This window comes from Dermacentor silvarum, chromosome 6 (assembly GCF_013339745.2).
Source record: "Dermacentor silvarum isolate Dsil-2018 chromosome 6, BIME_Dsil_1.4, whole genome shotgun sequence".
In the NCBI taxonomy this organism is placed as follows: Eukaryota; Metazoa; Arthropoda; class Arachnida; order Ixodida; family Ixodidae; genus Dermacentor; species Dermacentor silvarum.
Genome location: NC_051159.1, coordinates 167,991,288 through 168,014,864, shown reverse-complemented (window position 1 = coordinate 168,014,864; position 23,577 = coordinate 167,991,288). Strand labels below are relative to the sequence as shown.

General features: G+C 42.6%; 1 protein-coding gene across 2 annotated transcripts in view; it reads right to left on the bottom strand.

Annotated features, from left to right (window-relative positions):
- Positions 1-613: 613 nt before the first annotated feature.
- Positions 614-23,577, bottom strand: part of LOC119456363 (protein disulfide-isomerase A5-like) — a 34,798-nt gene continuing 11,834 nt past the window's right edge. The window contains exons 14-22 of one of the 2 annotated variants that reach the window (XM_037718080.2): positions 21,274-21,339; positions 15,541-15,680; positions 14,361-14,431; positions 13,248-13,376; positions 8,858-9,068; positions 7,615-7,682; positions 6,806-6,900; positions 5,319-5,476; positions 614-4,644 (exon numbers count right to left, since the gene is read on the bottom strand). In XM_037718080.2, coding sequence (XP_037574008.1) covers positions 5,371-5,476; positions 6,806-6,900; positions 7,615-7,682; positions 8,858-9,068; positions 13,248-13,376; positions 14,361-14,431; positions 15,541-15,680; positions 21,274-21,339 — 886 coding nt within the window. In that variant the 3' untranslated portion in view covers positions 614-4,644; positions 5,319-5,370. The remainder of the gene's footprint in view (positions 4,645-5,318; positions 5,477-6,805; positions 6,901-7,614; positions 7,683-8,857; positions 9,069-13,247; positions 13,377-14,360; positions 14,432-15,540; positions 15,681-21,273; positions 21,340-23,577) is intronic. The other variant, XM_049669791.1, reaches the window with a different exon arrangement.

The window sequence follows — 23,577 nt, the reverse complement described above, 5'->3', positions numbered from 1 at the left end:
GAATTGCGAGGAATCTTCACTCTCCTGAACGGAGTGGGAATGAAATGAAGGGCCCCACTCTGCAACTCTGGCTGTGACAGCATGTGTTCACGGTCGAGTGAGATCGATTGTTTGCCTGTGCATGCATGACACCATGCTTACTAATTTAATTAGTGAGTAAATGTTTACTGCAATTATGTGGCCGATAAAATTACGAACCTTACATACAGTTGTGTAATTACTATGCTGTCGCAATCAAGGCATTGCCTTTCAGGCAAAACTGACTTTTTTCTATAAAACAAGCAAACTGCTCGTACGTGCTGAATGCATAAATGTCAACACCATCATTAGCGTGGCAAAGTGCCGCGCGCTTCATTTACAATTATGAAACAGGTAGTACATTGCCATGTGCAGTGTAGTTTCTAATTAAAAAACAAGGTACGTAACATGCTGTAAAACAGCGCATGTTGAAATTGCGTCAGAGTTAACACTGCAATAGGATTGACCCTTGGGTGTGTTGGTGCACTTGCATTATGGAGGAAGCATCACAAAAGACTCAACATGCAGTGGAGAACATCAAATGGACAAGCACTGAACTCACAACTGTGGTTCACCCTTTTTATTGCAACTGACATCAACCAGCAATGAAAACTTTATTGACCTGGCATCAGTATGAGCACAACAATGCAACGAAGGCTGAGGTGCTTTGTTTGGGCCCTCATCACAGCCATTACACATCTACCAGTACCAGCCGCCTACAAACTCCACTGGCATTGCTCGTAATCTGCATCAAAGCAATTTTGTGAGCATAAGTCATGCCAGAGGTGTAAGTATGGTCTCTAACCATCAGCATAGAAACTACCACTGCATCACTCTCAATCAACTTTTGATGTAAACATAATCAGATGAAGTTGGGCTACGAACATGCAGAAAGAGACAAATTTGTAACCTTTATTATAGACCTCATTATTTGGAACACTGTAGTGGCAAAATACAGTGTAAGAACAGCATCCTGACACCTTTAAAGTGACAATACACCTAATTCGCTAGTTGAAAACCTTGCAAACAAAATCTGAAGCAAAAGAAGCTGACAAAAAGTAATTAGAAAATCAGAAGTGTAGATTTCCTAAGAAAAAAAAAAAAAAAGTTGCCAACACGTACTCTGAAAAGCACACAAAAATGCCAAGGCATCAATTCAAGCAGTAGGACAATGAGTAACAAATTTCCTGCTTGGCAAAATTGAAACATGCCAGGACATCCTAACTACAGTAAATTCTCGGGGACTTCATGAATGTCTAGTATGGTGGAGGACATACAACGTGACCAACAATGAAGCATTCTGTAAAGAATAAGTTGATCTCTAAACAGGTCTTATGCAGCAATGGTGACCAACCACAACTAAGTTTGTTCGCACAATACAGTGGACAACAGCAAAGTAAAGTAACCTAGACACACTATAAAAATGCTCTGAAGACTGGTTACCAGCAGATGAGCAAAATTATTTAAAAGCTCCATCGTTTCTTTCACAGCAGCCACCTACACATGCAATGTCGAACACAAAGGGAGCAATTGGGCAAAGATGGAGCATCAGTCAGTGCTCAATAAGCCAGTTTCCATGACAACTTGGCAATTAGCACACATTTCATACTATTTTCGCTGGCCAAACCACAAGGCATTCCAAGTAAATACTGCAAATGGCTGCTTAGGAATTCTCTTACATTTCTATTCCTTATTCACATTACACTTGCATCTACCAAAATGATTGAGTAGAAGGCACTGGTTCCATAACATCACAACTACCTCGCATGTGAGGCATGTTACAATGCCCACTTACACAGGTTTCACATGAAGCTAGCATCATAAGCAACCACACTCTTCTTATGACACAACAGCAGGAACATAAATGGGCACAATACACCAGCAAGTTGTGCAACACATGAAGCTAGTTTTACAAGAAAGCAAGTTTCAGAAAACAATACCGACAAGAATATTGTTTATAAAAAAAGAGTATTGTTTCATGAAAATTAAACAAGATTAAAAAAATATTTAAAGAGAGAACAGCAGAATGATTTGCATTCTTGATTTGGAAGACTATAACAAGGCCGTCGAACTATTTTTCAAGCTACCATTTCATGCACTACATGTTCACATCTGCTATTGTTCATCTACAAAATGAATGATGCCCTGTTGGCAGCAGCAAAAATTGGGTAAAGATGGAGCATCAATCAATGATAAAAACTTCCACAGACTGCCAGTCAGTCTGGCACACAAGAAAACATCATTGCTTCACACAGAAGGTTCAGGGTCTTTCACACACAATTAAACCCACATGACATTTTGTTATCTTCTCTTGATTCGCAGTGGGAATGACACAAAAAACATTTTTACTTTGATGTTTATAATCAATGAGAATATAAAAGCTGCATTCTAAAGTGCCCCTAAGTGCAAGTTTGATCTTTATCAATACATATGTGCGTAAGAATCACAAGGGGTGTGTGGTCATGAATGAACAATTTTGGCTGTGAGTGTCCATGTAGAATATTTATGGATGGCAGATGTCAACCAAAGGAAAGCAGTTAACTTCAAGCAAGCATAAAAGGTTTGCAAGAGATTGCACCACATGCATAATGGACACCTTTGAAGCACATATATTATAAAAGAATGAACATGAAGAAATATTGCAGGAGGAAGAATGAAGAAACATCTTATGAAAATAAAATATTTTGATCATCTTAAACAGTGTTTAGACATTACAGCAGCGAAAGAGCAACATTCTTAGAAACATGTGCAATTGAAAACTGGTGCCGTTGTGTGCCTGGTACTGCACTGAAATAAATGTGGTGAGACATGAGCAAGCTGCTAAATACCAGAAAAGGAAACGACAACATGGAAAGGGAAACTACATTATGTACTGGAATGCACATTGAAATGCAAAGACAGGAACATGCACAAAGAAAATAATTTCTAAGACATGCTGTGCGAGCATTAACCATGAAAAATCACAGCACCATTACTGAACCATGAGCAGCCACGACAAACATAATGGCGAGAGCACCCTGTAATGGTCGCCCATGTCTGAACAATATCACCCACTTCACAAGCAGTCAAGTGAATTCCTGCATGCCTGCCACCTAGGCAGACCCACATGAACATGGAAGATATGATGGGACTGTTTGCATACAGCGGGCTAGGAACCCTTGCCAGTGATTTTAATAGTACTGACACAGCTAACCAAGATTTGGCACTTCAACCTGGCGCTATACTTGCACGAAAAATCTAGCTACATTAAAGCTTATTCGTCGTGACCTCCCAAATGCCATGCAATACTTATTTTTATCCCCAGATGTAGGCATGAAATATGGACTTAAATTTGGCAGATTGCATGGTTTGAAACTTCAGTAGTGCACACCGGCAGCATTTGGATGATAGTTACAAGGCAGCTCCAGTTTCACACGGAGTTGCAATCTGCACTACAAGCCCTCTGACACTCATGAAGAGCTGGCAGACTGTTCAAAGAACTTCTCTGCTTTCCTCCAGACAACAAAAGCAGTTGTACTGTCAGTGCAGTTATGCAATTCTGCTCAGTTAACACACCGTGAGATCACAGGTTACCAGACTCTACGTGAATGTATTTGCTGTAAGCCAGCATTGTTTCAAATGCACTGGAAGTTTGACAGGATGCAAATATTGCAGGTCAACAGCTATGACACACAGTAAAAAGATGCTGTACAGTGCTCACGCTCCATATGCCTCCCTGAAGGACAGTAAGTTTAGTACAGGCATAGGAAATGCTTCCAGCAACCATGCTAGGGCAGTTCATCAAGCAACATGCATGCAGCCTCTTTGCAGTAGCTGCAAATGAACCAGAGTACACAAAGAAAAAAAAAAAAAAAAAACTTTAGAACCCTAGCAGAACAATGTGCGCCCAGCTGCATCATTACAATTTTGACTTTACTTTGAAAGATTCCGAGAAAGAATGATGAACACAGATGCAAACAAAGACGAAATAATAGCTGTGGATGACTGATCAGCTGAATGAGGGGCCTCAAACATGCAGCTAGTTTAATGTTTGCGTGCAACCATTACAAACCTCCTGAATGGATGATGAGCACCTCAGATTTATAGAAAATTTCAGATGCCTTGTGGTGTACCTTTCTAGAGTTATGTGAATTACAGATTCCGGCCACTAGTGCTTCCATCAGTGCGAAGCTGACAAAAAAGCTATGGCTCTGTACAGGTAAGTGTATTCCAGGGCAGTGATCGTTATTAGTGTCGGACAAGAGTACTGCTCAAAAAGTGAAAATCTTAGAAGTGAGTTGCTCGGTATCTGGTATCTACACAGCCAATGCTGAACTGTCACTGCGTTAAAAAGACTGCAGTGGAAACAAAGTCAAAATGGCTACCCTGGGTTTCAGATCACCATGGTGCTGAAAATCTGTCACAACAAGCCTACAAAAAATGAATAACATGAAGATACATTCACTGGGCTTACAGTACCAGACTGCATTCTGGCTGGAATTCCATTGCATGTAGCACGGTCCTCCGAAATACCTTTTGCGTGTGACAAATATGGCCTCCTGGATAATACAAGGTGCAAATGATCGCAGGAACTGCTGCTGCAACGTTGAGCTGAATGGTCAAGAGAAACGGGAGTATATTATGTTCCTGTAAGAACAAAAAGTTATTCAGAATTATGATGTGCATGTCTCAATAACGAACAGCAGCTTTCACATGATAGAACTGCCTCAGGTATAAAAGGCCTTTAGCTTTTTTGGTTTCAACAGAAAAATGAAGAATGAACAAGAACAATGAAAAAGAATGTTTGCCTGAGCTCACTGGTTGCATACAGCAAGAGTAATTTCCAGCAGAAAGTGCTGACAAGTCTTCCTTTCTGTCCTTGTCAGTGTTTTCTGCTGGAAATCCCTCTATAAACACAATAACCTGACAACAAAAGGCCTGAAAGAAACACCAGTTTTTGGGTACTTTCAGCCTTCAAATATTTCATCCAAATAGGACTGACATGAGTCTCATTGTCCCAAAGGGACACAAACTTATTTTTCATTTGTTCCGAGGAGTGTGCCTAAATATATGGCACTTACAAAATATGTAGCATACCTGGAGCAAAGAGACTGGTTATGCTGACAGTGAAAGAGCAAAGAAGCCATGACGCATCATGCTCAAGATAATGAAGGACCGCAGTACAAAACAAGTGAAACAAGAAGTCTGATCACAACCATGATAATGCAAAGATGATAACACTACTCCCCTAAAGTATGACATACTTAACCTTAACAATAGAACCACAACTTGGAACAAATTCACAACAAGCGGAGGGTTACCTTCAGACAGTCTGGCCAGGATCACGATTGGTGCCAGCGATAGGAAGTCATCTCATAACTCTGTTTTCTTGGTTGCAGTGGGAGGGCTCTTAAGATATGCGACCAAGTTCTCAACAGTGTTCTTTCCCTTGTCATAGTCAGCTACAAGTTTTCCGCGCCTTGTAAAAAGAAAAAAAAAAAAAAATCGCGAAACGTCAATGTGGAAGACAATTATACATGGTAAATTTGTACACTTTAATGAATATTAAGAAAAAAGCACAATATACAGACCACTCTGGCCCTAGGCTAACTTGTATAGCAATTAGTTTTGTTATGTAGGTGCTGTCCAAATCGAGTCTCCCAGGAACAGCACCTTCAAAGTAACAAACTGATTTTGGAGACCATGCTTCTGTGTACTGCAAGTGCCAGGAGCGGTTGCAGGAACTGGAAACATGTCATGGCAGGTTTTGAACACCCCCTGTTACATCAACGTTGCTTTTGGCTGTTTGGCAGGTTTAAATGCCTGGCTACACCAGCATGCATGCTTTCAGACATAAGGTGATTCAGCAGATCTTCAATCAGAAGATGACTGCACATGTTTTGAATTCTCATATTAATTGCGTGGCGAGCTTAAATTAACCAGAAACAAATAGGGACTCATGAGTTGTGCTAGACGATGGTAATATCTACCTATTCCTTGCTATTACGGAGAAACTACCGCTCCACAATGTACAGTGCATAATTTCATTGCACTGAAAAAAATGCAATAACTTTTACCACGGCTGCATGCTTTCAGACACTATGTTTTGACTGCATTTGAAGTTTTTAATTAAAAAGATTTTATTGTCACTACATAATCCAGTAAAACTTAGAAAAAAATTACATTATGGGGTTTTACAGGACAAAACTATAACCTGATTATGAGGCACTCCATAGGGGGAGACTCTTGACTAATTTTTACTACCTGTTAACATGCACCCAAAGTATGGTACACAGCCAGTAAAACTGCTACTGATTTGCTTTTGCTTATGTACCCCTTTTACCAGTTCCACATTTCTTAATTAAACCTTCAAAATGTTTCTGTAATTGTTAATTTTGCAATGCCTCAAGTCAAGAAATGAACAATTTATCTACAATTTGTTTCATCTCAGTACATATTGAAAATGATGTTTCTCTCTTACGTGCCAAAACCACGGTATTATGAGGCACATCCTAGTGGGAGACTCCAGATTAATATTGACCACCTGCGGTTCTTTAACGTGCAGCCAATGCAAGATGCACGGGCATTTTTGTATTTTACCCCCATCGAAATGTGGCCGCACGGTCGGGATTCAGTGCTGCACCCTCTGGCTTAGCAGCGCAACACCAAAGCCACTACGCCACCCCAACGAGTGTAGTGAAACTAGACCAAACAATGGCCAGTGCAGTAGGAGTGGTCAAGAAGGAGTTAAAGGGTTAAGGGCTGTGTGTATAGCAAGACATTGTGCTAGTGTTAACTGATCTATTACCTGAAATACTTGAGTGTGGGAAGACTGTTAACTTTCCACTTGGAGGCAAGGGTCTTCTCTTCCGATGCATCAACTGCTGCTAGCTTTCCTGATACCTTGATAAGATGAAAAGGAAGGTAAAGGTATGTTGTCTGCACAATGATCAACAAATCTTGCAGTTAGGTCATTCATTCCTTTCAGCAGAAAAGCTGACAGAAGTACCAAGGACACAAGACAGTAATGAAGGGGAAAAATTGAGGATTGTTGCTTCACCAGTTTGTAAACTGATGGTAGGTAGGTATTAACAGTGGGCTTTTCCTGCACTCTTCATTCAGTGATGAACACTAACCAATCCAGCAATGCAACAACTCTAGCCTTCCACATTTTCACCACACACAGACAACCACACACTACCATGCCACCAAATGCAAACATCAAATGAAATTCCAAAACAAGATGTTTCATTGCACTTCCAGTGTGTATGCATCAGGAATCATGCGTGGACATAGAATTATAGAAAACTTCACGTTATGCAGCCAGCTACAACAGAGCACTCTTATGCAACGACACATAAGAGTTTTCTTCATTCATGCTTTTCTCGTTCGCATTCAGATTTCATTATAAAAGCAAGGACAGCTGGGCCAGCTGGCGTCATCTTTCTCACTGTTTCGTCCTGTCAATTTAATTAGTTTCACCTCCCAGCAAAATGAAAGGCTAAATATCTACCCTTCCCACACAGTCAAAAAAACAACATTCGACTGCTGACAGAACACTTCATTTCTGGAACATGAAAAAGAGAGAGAAACAGAAGCAAAGCCCCCAATACTTACTTGCTCAGTGTACAACTGTAAAGCAGCTGCAGCAAAAGTTGGCTTCAGTTCTTGGCTAAACTTGCACCCTAAAATAACGGAAGTTTTTCAAAGCACTAACAAGGCACAGCTCAAAATTAAATTGCACATTTTGCCTGTTCCTTAAATAGAGGATACCAAGCATGATATAGTTTGCTGTTCCTTCATGTGCGTGACCAAGATATGTCTAGGAAATAATTCTTTTTACACTTCATGGCCACTTTGAAACTTCCTGACTACTGTGCACTATTAACTTGGGCTGATTTCCATAACATGCTTTTAGAATGAACTGCCAACAAAAAATTTTAAGTGAGGTGACATCTCAACTCTATGCATGCAAGGCTGAAAAACTGCATGCTGGATGCCTGGTGGGCTGTCTCAATTTATTGCACATCATGGTGTTAATGGAGATTGCAAAATTCACACGATCGGCTGCCATGCAAATTCCTTTCCCAATTAAAGTTCCTGGCGCACGTACCCACTCATTTGCAATAATGGAAGAGAATGCCAGCTGGTCTTTATAGGCAATTACACTTTTTAATGCGCTGGGCTCTGAAGGTTAATATCTACACTAAAAATCACACTTTGAGAAACAATACGTGGCACCTTGTAGAGAACACATGTACAAGGTGTTACAAAACCAAGCTCACCAAGCTATCAGGTTTATTACTTGAATAAAAAAAAAAAGTGCAAGGTGGTGAAGCACATTCTTTTCGTGCAGCACTTTCTTGATTTAACTTTCCTACTGCGCCCTCTGCTTGCTTTTTCTCAATGCAACATGTCAATGAGACTACGGCTGCAAAATTATACCATCTGAACTGCTTTGCGCACTAGGTTAAAAGTTTTCTTAACACAGTATTTTAAAATAGAAAGATAGTCCTGCAGCATAAAATGTGTGAAGCATGTTACATGTACAGTTGCAAGCATTTTTTATTTTTACTTTTATTCACAGTGTGGGCATGTCAGCTGAAATCGAGTGGCACAGCCTTTTGCGCATGTTTTCTACCAAGAATGCATTGTATTGAAGCAATTCCATGTTGTGCTTTCGACTGTACATGTATAGTAGTGTTATGATCAGTGAAGTGCAGCAGGGATCTATGGTTCTATGTTGTCAGTTGTAGAATGCTTCTTGCTACTAGAAGTTGGCTGGAAAGTTGAACTGTGCAAATACAAGTTTCACACTGATTTACAGCTGCAAAATAATGAGCATTGATTAACTACTTACATGGAGCGTAAAACATCACCAGTACAGATTCCTGGCCATCAAGGTATGACTGAAAGTCCCCAGACTTTAGCAAATGCACATGGTTGCCTCCGGGCAAGTCATCCCACCAAGATTTTGGCTTTGGTTTTGGTGTTGCAGGTGGCGTGACCGCAGGTGTGGGGTCAGCCGTTGTACCACTCTGGTCTCGAAGGAAGCTGACAAAATCTGCTTTCTGAGCACATATAGAAAAAAAAAAAAAAAAGCATAATGTCAGTCAATGCATCACACTACCAATCAACTGATGTTACAGATGTCCAGTTGGATCCATATGCAGAATAAAGCACGCATAAAATAGAAAAGTCGGCCTTCTTTATTAGCTAGGTAATGTAACCAATCTAACAAGTTTTCTGGCTCAATAAGTATCACCTGCTCACAGAATCATGTTTATCAGTACAAATACTGATCATTAATGGGACAGAGAAACGGCTGACCAAAGCTATGCTTTGCTCTGTCCTATTAATTTTTGCACTTGATAACACGATCCACAAGACCGGTAATCAGCCAGTCCAACAGTACAACAGCTTGTTAAAATTCCTGAAATATTCGTGAACAGCCTGAATCTGTTTGTCGCAAGCAGCCTTGCTGTTTGCAAACAGAGCTGCGCTGTGTCCACCTATGAGCAAAAATGTGCAGACCACAGTTGCATGAAATATCCAAACCACACATTCGAAATCTGGCGATTGCAATGTTGTGTTCTGGAAGTTAGTTTCAGGCGGCAGTTCTCAATTTTGGACCGCAGGCCAAGCCTACAATGTAACTGAGCTTTCTTTTTGGCAGCCTTTGGCTCATGTAAGCTTTTGCTGAGAGGTGAACATAGTAAATGCAAGTACGGACTTCCCCCATGAATTTTAGGCTGAATAATTTTAGATAGAGGCAATCCATTAAATGCAGAGTAATGTAAAACCTCGTTAATACGTACTCGCTTATGACATAGTTACGGTTAAAACGTAGTTGCTAAAGTTCCCCTGGCCGAGCCCAAAATGAACCAAACGTATTGACTAACCGCTTAGGTGTAGCGACTAATGGAATGCGTACCGGTTAGTGCATACCATTTTCACTAAGTCGCAGTTTGGCGAACAGCATGTTGCGCCGCAACTGTGTTCTTTTTTCACTTTTGAAAAAGAAAATCAACGCGGAAACCGCAATTCAATCGCTACTCGGAAGTAACAATCGATGCTGTGTATCGATGACACCACTGGATCGAGCTGATCGAGTACCGCATATTGCACGTGTGTCATCGACGTGGTGTCATTCGTAGTGGTTCAGTGGCGACTGGATATTTCATCGAGCATGTGACTTCATCCTGAGAGTGTTGCGTACGTAGTGGTGTCATTCGTGGTGTTTCAGCATCGACTGAATATTTCGCCGGGTTTCGTCCGGAGAAACGGAGCCATGCCAAAACCGAATGGACAAAACAAATTGCATACTCAGTGTGAAAGAGAAGTTGGACATCCTTCACAGCATAGAAACTGGAACAACGAAGACCGCCGTCGCGTGTGCATGGGGATTAAGAGTTATGGAAAGCACTGGAAAAGCTGAACTTAACAGTAAGCGGCCCCCTACTCACTGAAAAGGCAGAAATATTTGCTAGAAGACTGAACTGCAAGAACTTTCCTTGCAGCAACGTTTGGCTAGCCAGGTTTAAAGCGCGCCAACACGTAAGCGCGTGGTTGGTGTGCGAAGAGTCAGCACATGCAGACGACGAAGGGGCCGCAGAATGGCAGAATGAGCCACTGCCAGAAACTCTAGTGAACTACGCCATGGAAGACGTTTTCAACGTGGATGAGTCTGCACTCTATTACGGACTTCTGCCCAACAGAATATTGCCGTTCAAGGGTGAAAACTGCACTCGTGGCAAGCATGCTATAGAAAGCCTGTCGGTTACTTTCGCGGTCAATGCGACAGGAAGCCAAAAGCTGCCACTGCTTGTTATCGGCCGGTATGCGAACGCAAAGGTGCTTTAAAGGCACCTAACTGTCCTCAGGCGGCATACACAGAAGCAACACAAAGGCTTGGATAATGGCAAAGCTTTCTGAGGAATATGTGCAGCTCCTGAATCGGCGTTTTGTGAGAGAAAAAAGAAAAGTTCTCCTTGTGTTCGACAATGCGTTGGCACACATTGCACTGTGATAACTTGAGCGCAATCGAACTCTTCTTCTTGAGGCCAAACACCAGAGCGCTTGCACAACCCAAGCATCTATACAGGAAGGACTTGCTTCACAGAACGTTGCTAGCAATGGAGTGTGACAAGCAGTACTGCATCGATATGCTAGGTGCAATAGACCTAGCATGCCGATGAATGAGTATGCAGCGTATGAGTGTCGGTGTAAGAGTAGGATAGGAGGTGCGACACACTTAGCCTACTCGTGGCAGCAGGTGAATTCCGCTACAGTCGAGAACTGTTTCGCTCGAGCAAAGCTCGTTGTGCGCATGAGCAATGCCAAAAATGAAAAGACTTCGACAGCCTGCTCACAGAGGTGTTGGAGCGGCAAGGTGATGCAGCGGCTCTGCAGTTCGAATCGTTCCGAGACATAGACAGGGACGTGGCAACATCTCTTGACTTACCCTATCAGACAGCGAGATTGTTGCCGCTATTGCGCCTCGTGAAGTTGATGTCAACAACGACAATGATGACGGTGATGTCGAAGTGGACGATCCAGGTCCGACTCTGACGGAAGATGCTGACGCCATGGCTGTGATGAAGACATTTGCCAAGAAGAAAGGCCTCTTGGCCAAGTTGGCCTGAGGTCTCTCAGAATTTGAGGATGCTGTTGTCGCTGCAAGGCCTCCGCGGCGGCGACTGAAACTGACTGACTTTTGGTTTTGGTCTATTGCTTCGGAATAAAGCAAGCTGTGTATTGTGAACATTACTACTCATGACTTTTTCTCATCGCGGCTAATTCATGGTTTTTGGTGAAGGTGTATAACTGGTTAGTACGTATTTTTCTCACGTTCCCACTAACTATGTATTAACAAGGTTTTACTGTATCTATTCGCACAGATTTTCTGGGGCACATCCTGATCCATGTAGCTTTCTATGGATGACAGCATGAGCAGCTAGGTAGCTTCTGGTTTCTTATAGTAAGCAAAATTAAACTAAAACAAAGGTGCTGCAAAGTAAATGCTTTGTGAGTGCTGTGCATGCCTTGTATTTCTCATAATTCTTTAAAATATAGTTTGAAGGAAAGCCACTGACATTGTTTTAGCAACCTTACAAACAGTTTATAGGAATAGCTAATCCACACACTGATTCTATGCTACTTTATTGCACACGTTCTGTGGTACTGTAAAGTTATACAGTTAAACCTAGATATAACAAAATTGACTAATTCCCAAAAAACTTCGTTATAAAGAGAATTTCGTTATATGCAGGTTCAGCACGAAAATTCGAGAAAGATACGCTTACCGTATTTACTTGATTCTAACATGCCCCCAATTGTAATGTGCACCCGTTTTCCGTGACCGAAAGAGAGGAAAAAAAATCCCATGCTTATTGCGATTTATTGTGAAAAATTGTGCATAAACTGATGTCATATGCAACCCATTTTCACATGATGCAACATCCAGTGTGGTGTCCGAGTACAGCAACATGCATTACTTGAGGTTGTCCTGTCGGCTATATTGCTCCTCCAGCACACATGTGGCTGGATGCTTTCAGCACAGTGCAACCAGGCACTACAGAGCTGTGGCATATATAGTAACAAACTGAGTGGTCCATAAGAACAGGTACTGACAATTGACTAGCAAAGCAGAGAGAGAAACATTCTTGGAGATGTTTGCCTGGCCATATGCCTAGCATGCTACTGGTCCAGTTGACTGGGGGTGATGTATGAAATGATGCACCAGAACATTTAAGAAATGCACGGTGTGAAAATGCCACAATGTCAATAAGGAGCAAACTGGCCTTTGGTTTCTGTCTTGTCAGCCACTGACATTTGAGCCAATCGGTGCACAAATAGCTGTGAAAGTGCATAATTTTGAATGTGACCCCACGCCTGCCCAGAGCAAAAAAGCCATTGTAAGAATTACTAAAACAGTACGAACTTGACACAGACAAAAACGCACATACACAGAGCACCTATGTGTGCGTGTGTGTGTGTGTGCATTCATGTGCCTTTTTTATGTCAGTGTCAAGTTCACACTTTTTTAGTCGTCATTACGGAATACCAACGTGCCCGAACTGCTACTCTGGTGAACCATTATATGAGTTTGCATAGAACATGACTGAGCAGTGCAACCAGGAAAAGCATCTGCAAAGCCCAGCGACATGTAAATGTATATGCATAGTGCTTTCAAGTGCACACCATTCATTTAGGCTAAAGAAAACACTGGCCAATTGTAAAGGACTCACCGTCTTTCCCTTGGTGTATTCAGATACAGTCTTGAGATAACTGAAGTACTTGAATGTGGGATAGCCAGCCACATCGTAGGCATTGCAGACACCACTGTGCTCTGTGCAGTCGACTGCTGCAAGAGCCACCTGGAGTGAACAGTAATCATTTAGGAAATTTCTATTCAAGATCTAGGAGCATGCATGGCAGTTTTTTTTTTCGACACATCAAAAACAAAAACAAAACATGCCATGCTAAAATCTTAAAACATCATATACGTCTGCAAGAGTTGGTGTTTTGGGCAGCAAGTAACAAGTGCAATGCCCTTACAATTACCAGAAAACTCTTGTACCACTTAAACTAAATAAAAGTTAGATTTTCATAGCACGGCTCCCACTGAATGATTATTTCCTGTACAAATTCACTCACATCATTATGGTCCCACATTACTATCCTTACTGCGACGATGGACGTGGAATTTAAAGGGAAAGAAGTAGTGGTTACGTTGTTCCAGAACCAAAGTAAGTGAAGGCTGAAGCTGAGAGAAAGACAGGCTGTTTACTAAAAGAATATTTTGACACATTGTCCGCAATTTTGTAGCAATGCCTTTTCCTGATGCTAATGCCTTTCAGCACTTTGGGTGTTCGTGAGTGGCAAGCGACACTACGCCCCGGGCGGAGCCTCGAACGTGGCCATTCACTAACGTGAAAAGCGCTGAAAGGCATTAGCAATGAAAAAAAAAAGCACTGCTACAAAATACCGACCATTGTCTGTCTGGTAGCCCTTTTCACAATGTCGTTTAACTCAAGGCTATAAAAGTAAGCATGATTAAAATGTACTCCAGTGGTGATGGGAGACCACACAAGAGTGAACAGTGATGTCAAAAGAATCAAGCAGCACCAAAACACGAGGTGAATTAAAAGTGGTGGAAAATATGTAACAGATGGCTAAATGGTTGCAATAAGTACTGGCACCCAAATTAAAAGAGTGTTTTCATTGATGTTATTTTGATGTATAGTGATTCATATGTGTGCCGAGGGCAATTTCACTAAGCTTGTTTGACAAGGAGTTGCTGTAGACGTGTGCATGAAATGCTGTTGTATTAAAGAACACAGTCACGAAGCCACACATACCTTGGGGTCATCTTTAAGCTCTTCTGCTGCAGACTGGAATTCAGGCTTGGCTCTCTTGCAGTGAACACACCCTGCATTCAAAAATTGAAAGAACAAAAATTAAATGCAGGAATGGAACACAAAATAGCATCAGTTCGGGCCAAGCTAGAGGTTTTAAAACAAATCACGAAGGAAACCAGCTCAATACTGCTACAACTGGATTCTGCTCTAGAGGCCTTTGCAATGCCTGTGCCCTCAGGAAAGCAGCACCTGAACTATTCACTTCGGCTTTGAGTTAAAATCAAAATTAAAATCCAATTAAAATCCAGCTTATATCTGTTGACAACATAATTTACTGACAAGACAGGTACCAATACTAAACAAACGTAGCACAATCATTCTCTTTATCATACAGTCGATAACTTTAGGCAACGAAAAGGTGCTGTGCGCATTTTGTTTGCAACATATCAGCACAAAAAAAGCAATTACGTGGTATCAGTTAACACACAAACAGCTTCTCAATATCTAATCAATATTTCTAATCAAGAGAATGAACAACGATGGCAGCAAAGGTTGAATTTTTTTAGAAACCTCATCTAGGAGGTTGTTGCGATTTCGCAATGTACCACTTGTAATTTAAATCAAAGCAATAGAAGGCTCTGTTTTGATGTCGTGCAGTTGGCAAAAAAAAAGAAAAAAAAAGAAAAGACATCTCTGTGTCCCGGTCCGTTACTCAGAAAGCAAAACTTGGCACACAGAGTTTCCAAGAAAGTTGAACACTCCCAAGAAACTCGTGTAGCACTCGGACACACATTGTAGTTATCTCTGCAATGCCGACTGTTTTAGAGGCCGCCACAAGATGCGAAACAATTCACCTCCCAAATGAAGCGATGTAGAGCGAAAAAATATGCAGATATAAAAGAATTCTTCTGTGCAAGATGGCTAGTTCAGTAGTTTTCATAACAAGCCTAAAACTTAGCCACTTTGCCAGTTGCCAATTTTAGATGTCCCCAACCTCACATACTACTATTACATCTAAGTGCAATTTAAACGTTTTTCTCCAAGAAAAAGGAAAAAAGAAAGAGAATAAGGCAGTAAGAGCTATATTTTTATAAACAAAGACCAGAACAAGATTTAAAAGCATTGAGCTCTGAAGTTTGCCGTGCCCTTGCCTTACTCCACACTGTGCAATACCACTTACATGGTGCGTAAAACATAACCAGGGCATGCTTCTTGCGCTTTAAGAATGGCTTGAACGTCTCCTCATCAAGGTGGACCACCTCGCTCTCCACCTGGCTCCATGGCTGCTCGGGGGGTGGGGGTGGAGGGGGCTCCTTGGGACTGCATTTGAAAAACAAGCGTGAGCAAATGCAGGTATCCCAACTGAAAATAGACTACCACTGGTGTCAGCTAACATGCAAGCTGACAACACCTCGTAGTTCATTGAAGGCGCTCTGCAACACTCAACATGGTAATAAAGCTTGCTTACTCACTAGGCAATAGTGTCATTAACATTTGAGCAAAGTGTATTATTCCAGCACTCACAGCTGGGAACTCCACAGTGTTACTTGAAAAGTTGCCTGCCCTTTCCATCAACCTTTTCAAAACTAAATGGCTTGAGGCCACACTTTATATGTGACCTCTCTTGCTGACAACAAATGAACTCATTCATAACTGCAGCAAGTGAGTTTATAACACAGTATCATTGTTTGTGGGTAAGGGGGGGGGGGGGGGAGCAAGCACTTTGCATAATAGGTAATTTCTTTGCTTTAGCTAGAGAAATCCAACACCAAATAAAATGTTGAATAATTATGATATAATGACACCAAGAATGATGATGTTTATTCCTTCAGCGTTTTACTCAACGTACTTCACAAGAGAGTGATAGAGTGTTTTTTGTTAATGAGGAAAATTCAACCTCAAGCCACCTCCTGAATTGTAATGGCCATGTGAACAGAGCAGTGCAGCTACACGTTGGACTGGTAGGGCTGGACGCGTGGGGGGGGGGGGGTTACAACACCCGAAACCCCCCCCTCGTCGGTACGCCACTGATAACACCCCTTTTAATTCAATTTCCTCAAACAATATGATATGTCGTCTCTTGCAGTACACTCGATGCAATGATTGCAGATGCGCAGAGCTGTGTGAAAGGCATCACAGCTTTTGTTGACCACTAAGCAGTCACAATGTGCAAGTTACCAAGCAAGAAGTACCTTTAGACTTCAGCTTTGTTAAACAAGAAACATACATGAAAGCTTAAGAGGTGATGGGTCAAACAATATTTCCAAGAAGGCTTATTTACAATTTTTCTTACACAGATCAACACATCCAACACAAGATATAGGTATTCATTGCTCGTGATAAAGACACAAGATTTCAATAGAAATACACTAAACAAATTCTCTAATAAAATTGTAAACATTTCAAAAGCTCAAAATTTGGCTGCATTTGCACACCCGCCAGCTGAAAATATGGGCAATGCTCACCACAGCATGGATTCTCAATTCCAATGGAATTTATCAGAGCTGATGCATTTTAATACAATATGTAGAGTCCATCAGTTTTCTAATCTTGCACAATAAAGACATTTTACACATTGTCTGAATATTCCAACAGAACTTTCAAATACATGTGTGCAATGTCTGTATCTAGAATTCCTGCAGAATAATAATTTTAGTAACCACATACTCAGAACTGTAGACTAACTGCCTATTTATATCTGCAATACCTACAATGTATATTTATGCAATACAATTTGCATTTACCATAAGCAGGTTTTCTTGAGTGCATTTAGTGTCGAACTTGAGAAAAAGTTCATGATACTACAGTATAGACCACTTATAACGTAACCGCTTATAGTGCAGGACAGGATATAATACGGTCTTTTCAGACTCCCGTTAATTTTCCCATAGCACTCTATGTAAACGTGTATCGCTTATAGTGCAGTTGCGGGATATGAAATACTGGTTACAGTGCAGCTGCCTGGATGTTCGGCAGTGAAGCTAGACGGCAAACGCTCCCTTCAAGCCACAAATACTGTATTTACTCGAATCTAACACGCACTTTTTTTTTCCCGATAAAACGGGTCCAAAAACTGCGTGCATGTTAGAATTGAGTACGACCCTAAATCTGTGTTACCATATAGCCGTCGGCATTTCAAAATGGCCGCCTCACACGCGCGTCGAGCCTAGCTATCGTAGCGTCCTCCATGTGCTGCAGTACATGTGCTTAGTCTACCGTCTGTCTTCACATTCTCTGTATCTTCCCTATCAGCATGAAGTACCGAGTTCATCATGAAGCTGCATTTAAAAGGAAAGTGATCATGTGTGCGGAGACAGACTCAAATCCGGCCGCATCACGGACCTAAACTTGCGTTCAGGACTGGCGCAAAGGAGAGGATTTTCGCCAGCAAAGCAATGCGAAACGGTTTCAGTGGACCGAAGCAGGACGTAATCTGCGACGATCCACTTCGGCGATACGATTGCCTTGGCCCTATCTTGAAAGCAATCTGCGACGGGGAAAGTCCACCGCGCGCCATGTTTTCGCCGCTTATAGGTTGCCTTGAAGCGAGAGGCATGATAGCACGAAGGTCAATTCGCTCGCCGCGCTTCGTCACTCGAGCGTTTGGACAGTTCGTTTCCGCCAGTGGCGTAGCCAAGGGGGGGGTTGGGGGGGTTCAAACCCCCCCCGAAATTTTTTGCCCCCCCCCCCCCCCCCCCCCCCCCCCCCACCACTAACCCACCCTTTTTTCTCGTCGCTTCGCGCTGACATATTTCAAGAAACCGGTGCTACTTTCACACTTTCATTCCTGGGCGCTTCCGTTTGGGTTGGTAATTTACAGCGAATCATGTCTGCACATGGAAAAAAACTGTCACGGTGTTTGTCAAGGCCTTGACACTCTGTGAGGTTTTGGGCACGAATGTGGCGTCCGCATTCTGAAACAACAAATGCGCAACAAATGCGCAACAAATGCGCAACAAATGAAGCAACAAATGCGGCACCCACATTTTAGATGAAGGCGAAAATGCTCGAGGCCTGTTTACTTAGATTTAGGTGCACGTTAAGGTCCCCAGGTGGTCGAAATTTCCGGTATACATTTCCGCCGCTTCCCTTCAGGTGCCGGTTAGGCCGCGTTCGCGTAGGAACTTGGTCTCGAAGCTGTCGGAAGCGGCAAAATCTTGCAAAAGTCCGCCCGCCTAGGCGGCAAAACAGGCAGAAAAACAGGCGGCGAGCCAAATTGGTCTCGGACCGATTTTTTCGTCATGGCGAAGCGGAAACGCGGCGGAAAGTCGTTCTGCTCGACCGGAAGCTACACTAGCATGTAAACTTCCGGTCATAACATTGAACATGGCACCAAAAGTGTAGGCTGTAATGCTGATCGACGCGATCAAGAACCACCCCTTCCTCTACGACAAGAGTGGCACTCAAACGTACTGTCAGCAATACTCGCGATAGTATTCAATGTCGCGCGACCGGAGGTGCGGCAACGAAGCCTTGGCGTGACCCAACTTCTCGCGCTTTTGCAAAGCCAGGCGAACCCACCACTGCCGTTTCCGAGGTTTTCTTGTCTTCCGTTTATTCATTGTCGATTTCTAGAAAACAAGTAGGTAGAAGTATAAAAGCCATTTCTTCTTCCACTTCCATGGAAGACAATAGTTAGGCAGATTCCTCGTTGGCGCTCCATAATTCTCCTCGCACGTGCACGGTATGTTGCAGAAGTCGCAGGGTGCTTTTCTCGTCGCGACGATAGATTGGGAGCGTAGGTCTCACGTAGGACGCGCAGGCTTCGGCGAGCCTCAACACAAGGGCCAGCCCGGGTTTTAGCTTTGGTGTTCCCGTTGCCGCTTTCGTGTCCTGGAGGCGCCGAAAATAATACGAAATGATGAAATGTTATTACAACTTGTAAATAAAAGCTATTAAAGAAATATAATCACGCCTATAGGCAGCAACCTGTGACACAGCGCTACCGCGCCCGTGTGAGGAGAATTACAGAACGCCAACGAGGAACTTACCGAAGGTCGCAGATGACACGCGAAATTGCGCAAGATGATCACTTTTGATGACGGGTGGGTCAGTGAATGAACATACCGCTCGAAATAATGCGATAATGAGCGCCACCACGCCGACAAACATACGCAGACTAGATGGATGTGGACGAAAGCGGCAGCGCGGCCGCGGTGGTAGCAAAACAAATGTGAACTTGGACATGCGCGGAAAAGATTTTTCGGCCGCTTTGGCCTCTCCACCCGCTTGCCGCTTCCCAAATGTGAACGTAGCCATAGTCTGCAGCGCAAAACGTCTCTCGTTTGCGATTGCGCCCCTACGGAAGGCTGGTAGTTACTGTTGTGTTGTGGAATCCCAAACCAGCAATGTACACACGAAAGGGTTGATGCCAGCAGTGAAATTCCACCGACTCGCAACAGAATGCACGAAACAGACAGCCGACAAGCATGGATTACTGCTGTGCGCAGTACAGCGTAAGTAAACTCTTGTTGCAGGCGCTGACAGTTCTCGTCGGAGTTCACGCGTCCTGAGAAATTGATTATGTGCACTATGCACTGAACAAGACCGGAGTTCATTCCTGCATCACTAGTACACCAATCAGTCAAGATTCTGTGAGGTACAAGGCCACTTCCTGTTTGCACCGGCCTAAGTGAAGCAGAAATGACTCGCACGCACTACTTAAAATGCGTACACATGCCATAACTATGCAGTGCAGTGAAATATTCTGTACAATTCTGAATCTGTTGACGTAAAGGCAAATGACGGCTGCACGCTCGCACACAGCGGAAGACACAGCGGCCCATGCACTTGCCGCAGGAAATGCAAGGCAAACAAACAAAAAAAAAAGCATTACTCGTTTTTGCGCGTATTTAAGTTTTCTAGCGCAAAGACGCAGCGAACAAGCTATTGCTATGGGAGTAGGTATAGCCTGGTAACACGTGCATTTTCACATGTATAGCCGTCCTTGACCTGTGAAACGCACTTCGCCCCGACGAGGACGACGCCATCTACGCTTAACGGAGATTAACAATTAATGATGTCTTCTCCGATCGGGCGGGTCATCTCAATGATGCGTTTTCGAAGACTGGTCCATTCAGTGGTGCGATGAGAGACGGTTGCTCCAAACGCCCATTGTACCTGTCGTACTTACTGTATTTTACTGAGCTTACATTACTTTTTGCTTAATTTCTTCACAAGCACACAGTGCCACACACACACGCGAGGGGGGGGTCCCATGTCTTTGATATACATGCATAGAGTGTGATTAAACTACCGATACTTATTATCGATCACGTCACGTAGTGGAAAGCAGACGCTTGCCCTCCCCCGGTCGGGCCGATGAACCCCCCCCGAAAAAAATTTCTGGCTACGCCCCTGGTTTCCGCGGTAAACGAGGGAGATGTGTTCATGTTTGCTTGTGCATGTGTGGCACCGTGCTTGTTCATTTATTTAGTAAACGAATACGGAACTTAGAGCACGGTGACAGTGACGGCAGAAATGCGCCTGGAGTGTCCATTATCGCAATAAAATAGTTGTTTTGGTTATAGTGCGGTACCGCTTACAGTGCGAATATTCGCGACTCCGGCGACTTACATTAATGTATAAGTTTATAAACACATTCTGGCTGTTTTATTGCCCACTAGAGTATTTAGTGAACAAGATCATCTACAGCATAACAATCGATAAGAAAGATTTGCGTGCGAAGTGTACACACGCACACCTAAAAAGAGAACAGCATTTTGCCACTGTATGCCACAAAAGACAAGCATGAAAAACTAAGCTAGAACAATTTTTTTTTTTTATTGCAGAAGACTATTAGTGAATTTGAAAGTGTTTGTCCGTCCCTCTAAATAGATACCATCGTGGACTGTACCGCCAAGCTAGCATTTCAGTGAAATGTAGAAACTTTACTTATCAAAACAATACTCACTCTTTCATGAATTCCACAATCTTTGAAGCCACCCTGACATTCACATCGTAGGCAAAAGCGCCGTTCCTGCAATACACATATGTTTAGAATGAGGTTTTCATAATTGCCTTGCAGAAACAAAGCTTGCAAAAAAAAAAAAAAGAAGTTTGGGCATGTTCCCACAGCATCCCGAGTCTTAAATATAGCAACTTGAAAACCATATTTGGTGTGTACAACTGCTCTGTTTTCGATTACTGCAACAGGATCAAATTCTTTGATTGCCTGGCTCATCTTGAAAAATGAAAAACTACCATAGAGCATACTGAAGCAGCGCGATGGGATAAGGACAAAAAACACACAGACAACAACACTAATGAACCAATTCGCCTATATCAAGTTGTGCTCTGTTAAATGAGAAATTACCTTGTAATCCTGCCTTGGTTTCAGGTCTATATAATTTTGCAACGCTTCTTTAGCACCGATACTTTCATGACAGCATCTATAAATCTGTCAGGCACAACTGAAACGTCTGTTGAACGAGCCGCATAGCAACACGGCTGCGAATGAGAGGCCGAGAGTGAACTGGCGTTTACTTTTAGGAATGTTTCAAATAAACACTTTACAATCAGCATTTTCACGTCTCGCTTGAGTATACTGCTCTGTGGGCGAAGCAAATGCTGCGCGTAATGCAGAAGTGCGCAAGATGGCTTACTTACGAAGTACCAAGCAGATGAATTTATAGCAGAAAAAGCTCGGAAGGAGACACCTGCATCTACCAAGCAAACTGTTATTTATATGGTCTCTAAATAATGTGCAACACGTGCTGACATGCAGGATGTGCTTTCCCAACAATGTATCCTGAGCCCGCCTGCTGTGGATAGTGCCGCCTCATGGTGTCATCGCGAAAATGGCTGCGCGCAGCCCATTTTCCAGTATTCTAGTACACTTTGTATACTAGAGCGTCGAGAACCAGCACAGTGACTGGGCATAGGACCTCAGAGATTGCATAGTGCACTGAAAATGCTGGAAGTGATGTGCTGGGATCGGTATACTAGTATCAGCTAACCATCGGGTACATGCGTCACCTGCTTACGTGCTAGCATTTAAAGGCTGTTACGTAAGAAAGTAACACAATTACCAGCTCTACAGCTTTGTCAATGTTGCTCTAATAGTACATTAAACATACCACTCATTTAAAATCAAAGTGAAATTTAACTTCAGTTGGCATTTAAATGTACAGGCTAACCACGTAATAACAATGTCTAATGTTTTATTGAATGATGCAGACCAAATTATGAACTCTTGTGAAACTTCAATGAAAAAGTGGCGATAAGCACTAAATATTTTTTAAAGGGTCCCTGAAATGGTTTTTGTCCTTTGTCCTAGACAGAGGGTATCTCTCAAGGAATGCTTTCGCACAAGAGTTTTGTGTCAGCACGTTATAATAAAACAAGTACAAGTGTTTAAACATTACCCTCCTCTCAAGCCGTGGCATTCCTTCTCAACCTTGAAACAGTGCAGCCATCGTTATGTCCCGCCTCCTTGGCCATAACGTCATGCGGTGACGCAAGTGTTGTGTACTGCTGGTTTATTTGAGCAGAATGTGTTCCCGTGTCTCTTTTTCATGCAGTTTTTCTCGTTAAGCCCGGGCTATATGGAGCAATCTTTTCCGCCGAACTTTGTGCAGCTAATTGAGACGTGGCGGCACGATGCACAATGAGGCGACGCAAGAAGAGGCGGACACCATAAAGCGTTTGCAGCGTTGCTGCAAGTGTATATGCAATGTACAAACTACAATGTAGCTCTTTGTAGTATTACTTCAACTATAAATACCTAACACGCAAATTTACGATTGTCTCTATATTACACTCCCAAGATTTCTTTGTAGCTTTCAGCAGTAAAAACAAGCGCTGCCACAGCTAGGCTAGAGCTCCTGCTAACTTGTGAAAGTGGTGAAATTGGCTATTTATAATGTTTCCTCTACTCTAGAAAAAAAAAAAAAAAATGGAAGAAAATAGTACACAGACATGGGATTGAGCCCACACTTTCTGAGTGGGAAGCAGAGACGGTACCACTTCACTAAAGTCTAACTCAAAATAGCGGCATGCTGATGGACATTTTGATACACTGTAAGGCCACGTACAGTTGCCTTCGCAACACTTTTTTCTCGGTTCTTGGCTTGTTAGGATATTTTTTTGCTACCATTCTAAGCAAATTATACACAAAACCTGGCTCTCTGACAAATGCTGAACCTGTGGTTGCCGCTAAACGTGCCTTTCTTTTCAAAACTGCAGGTTTCAAAGCAACATGTTTCTAGCATTCACG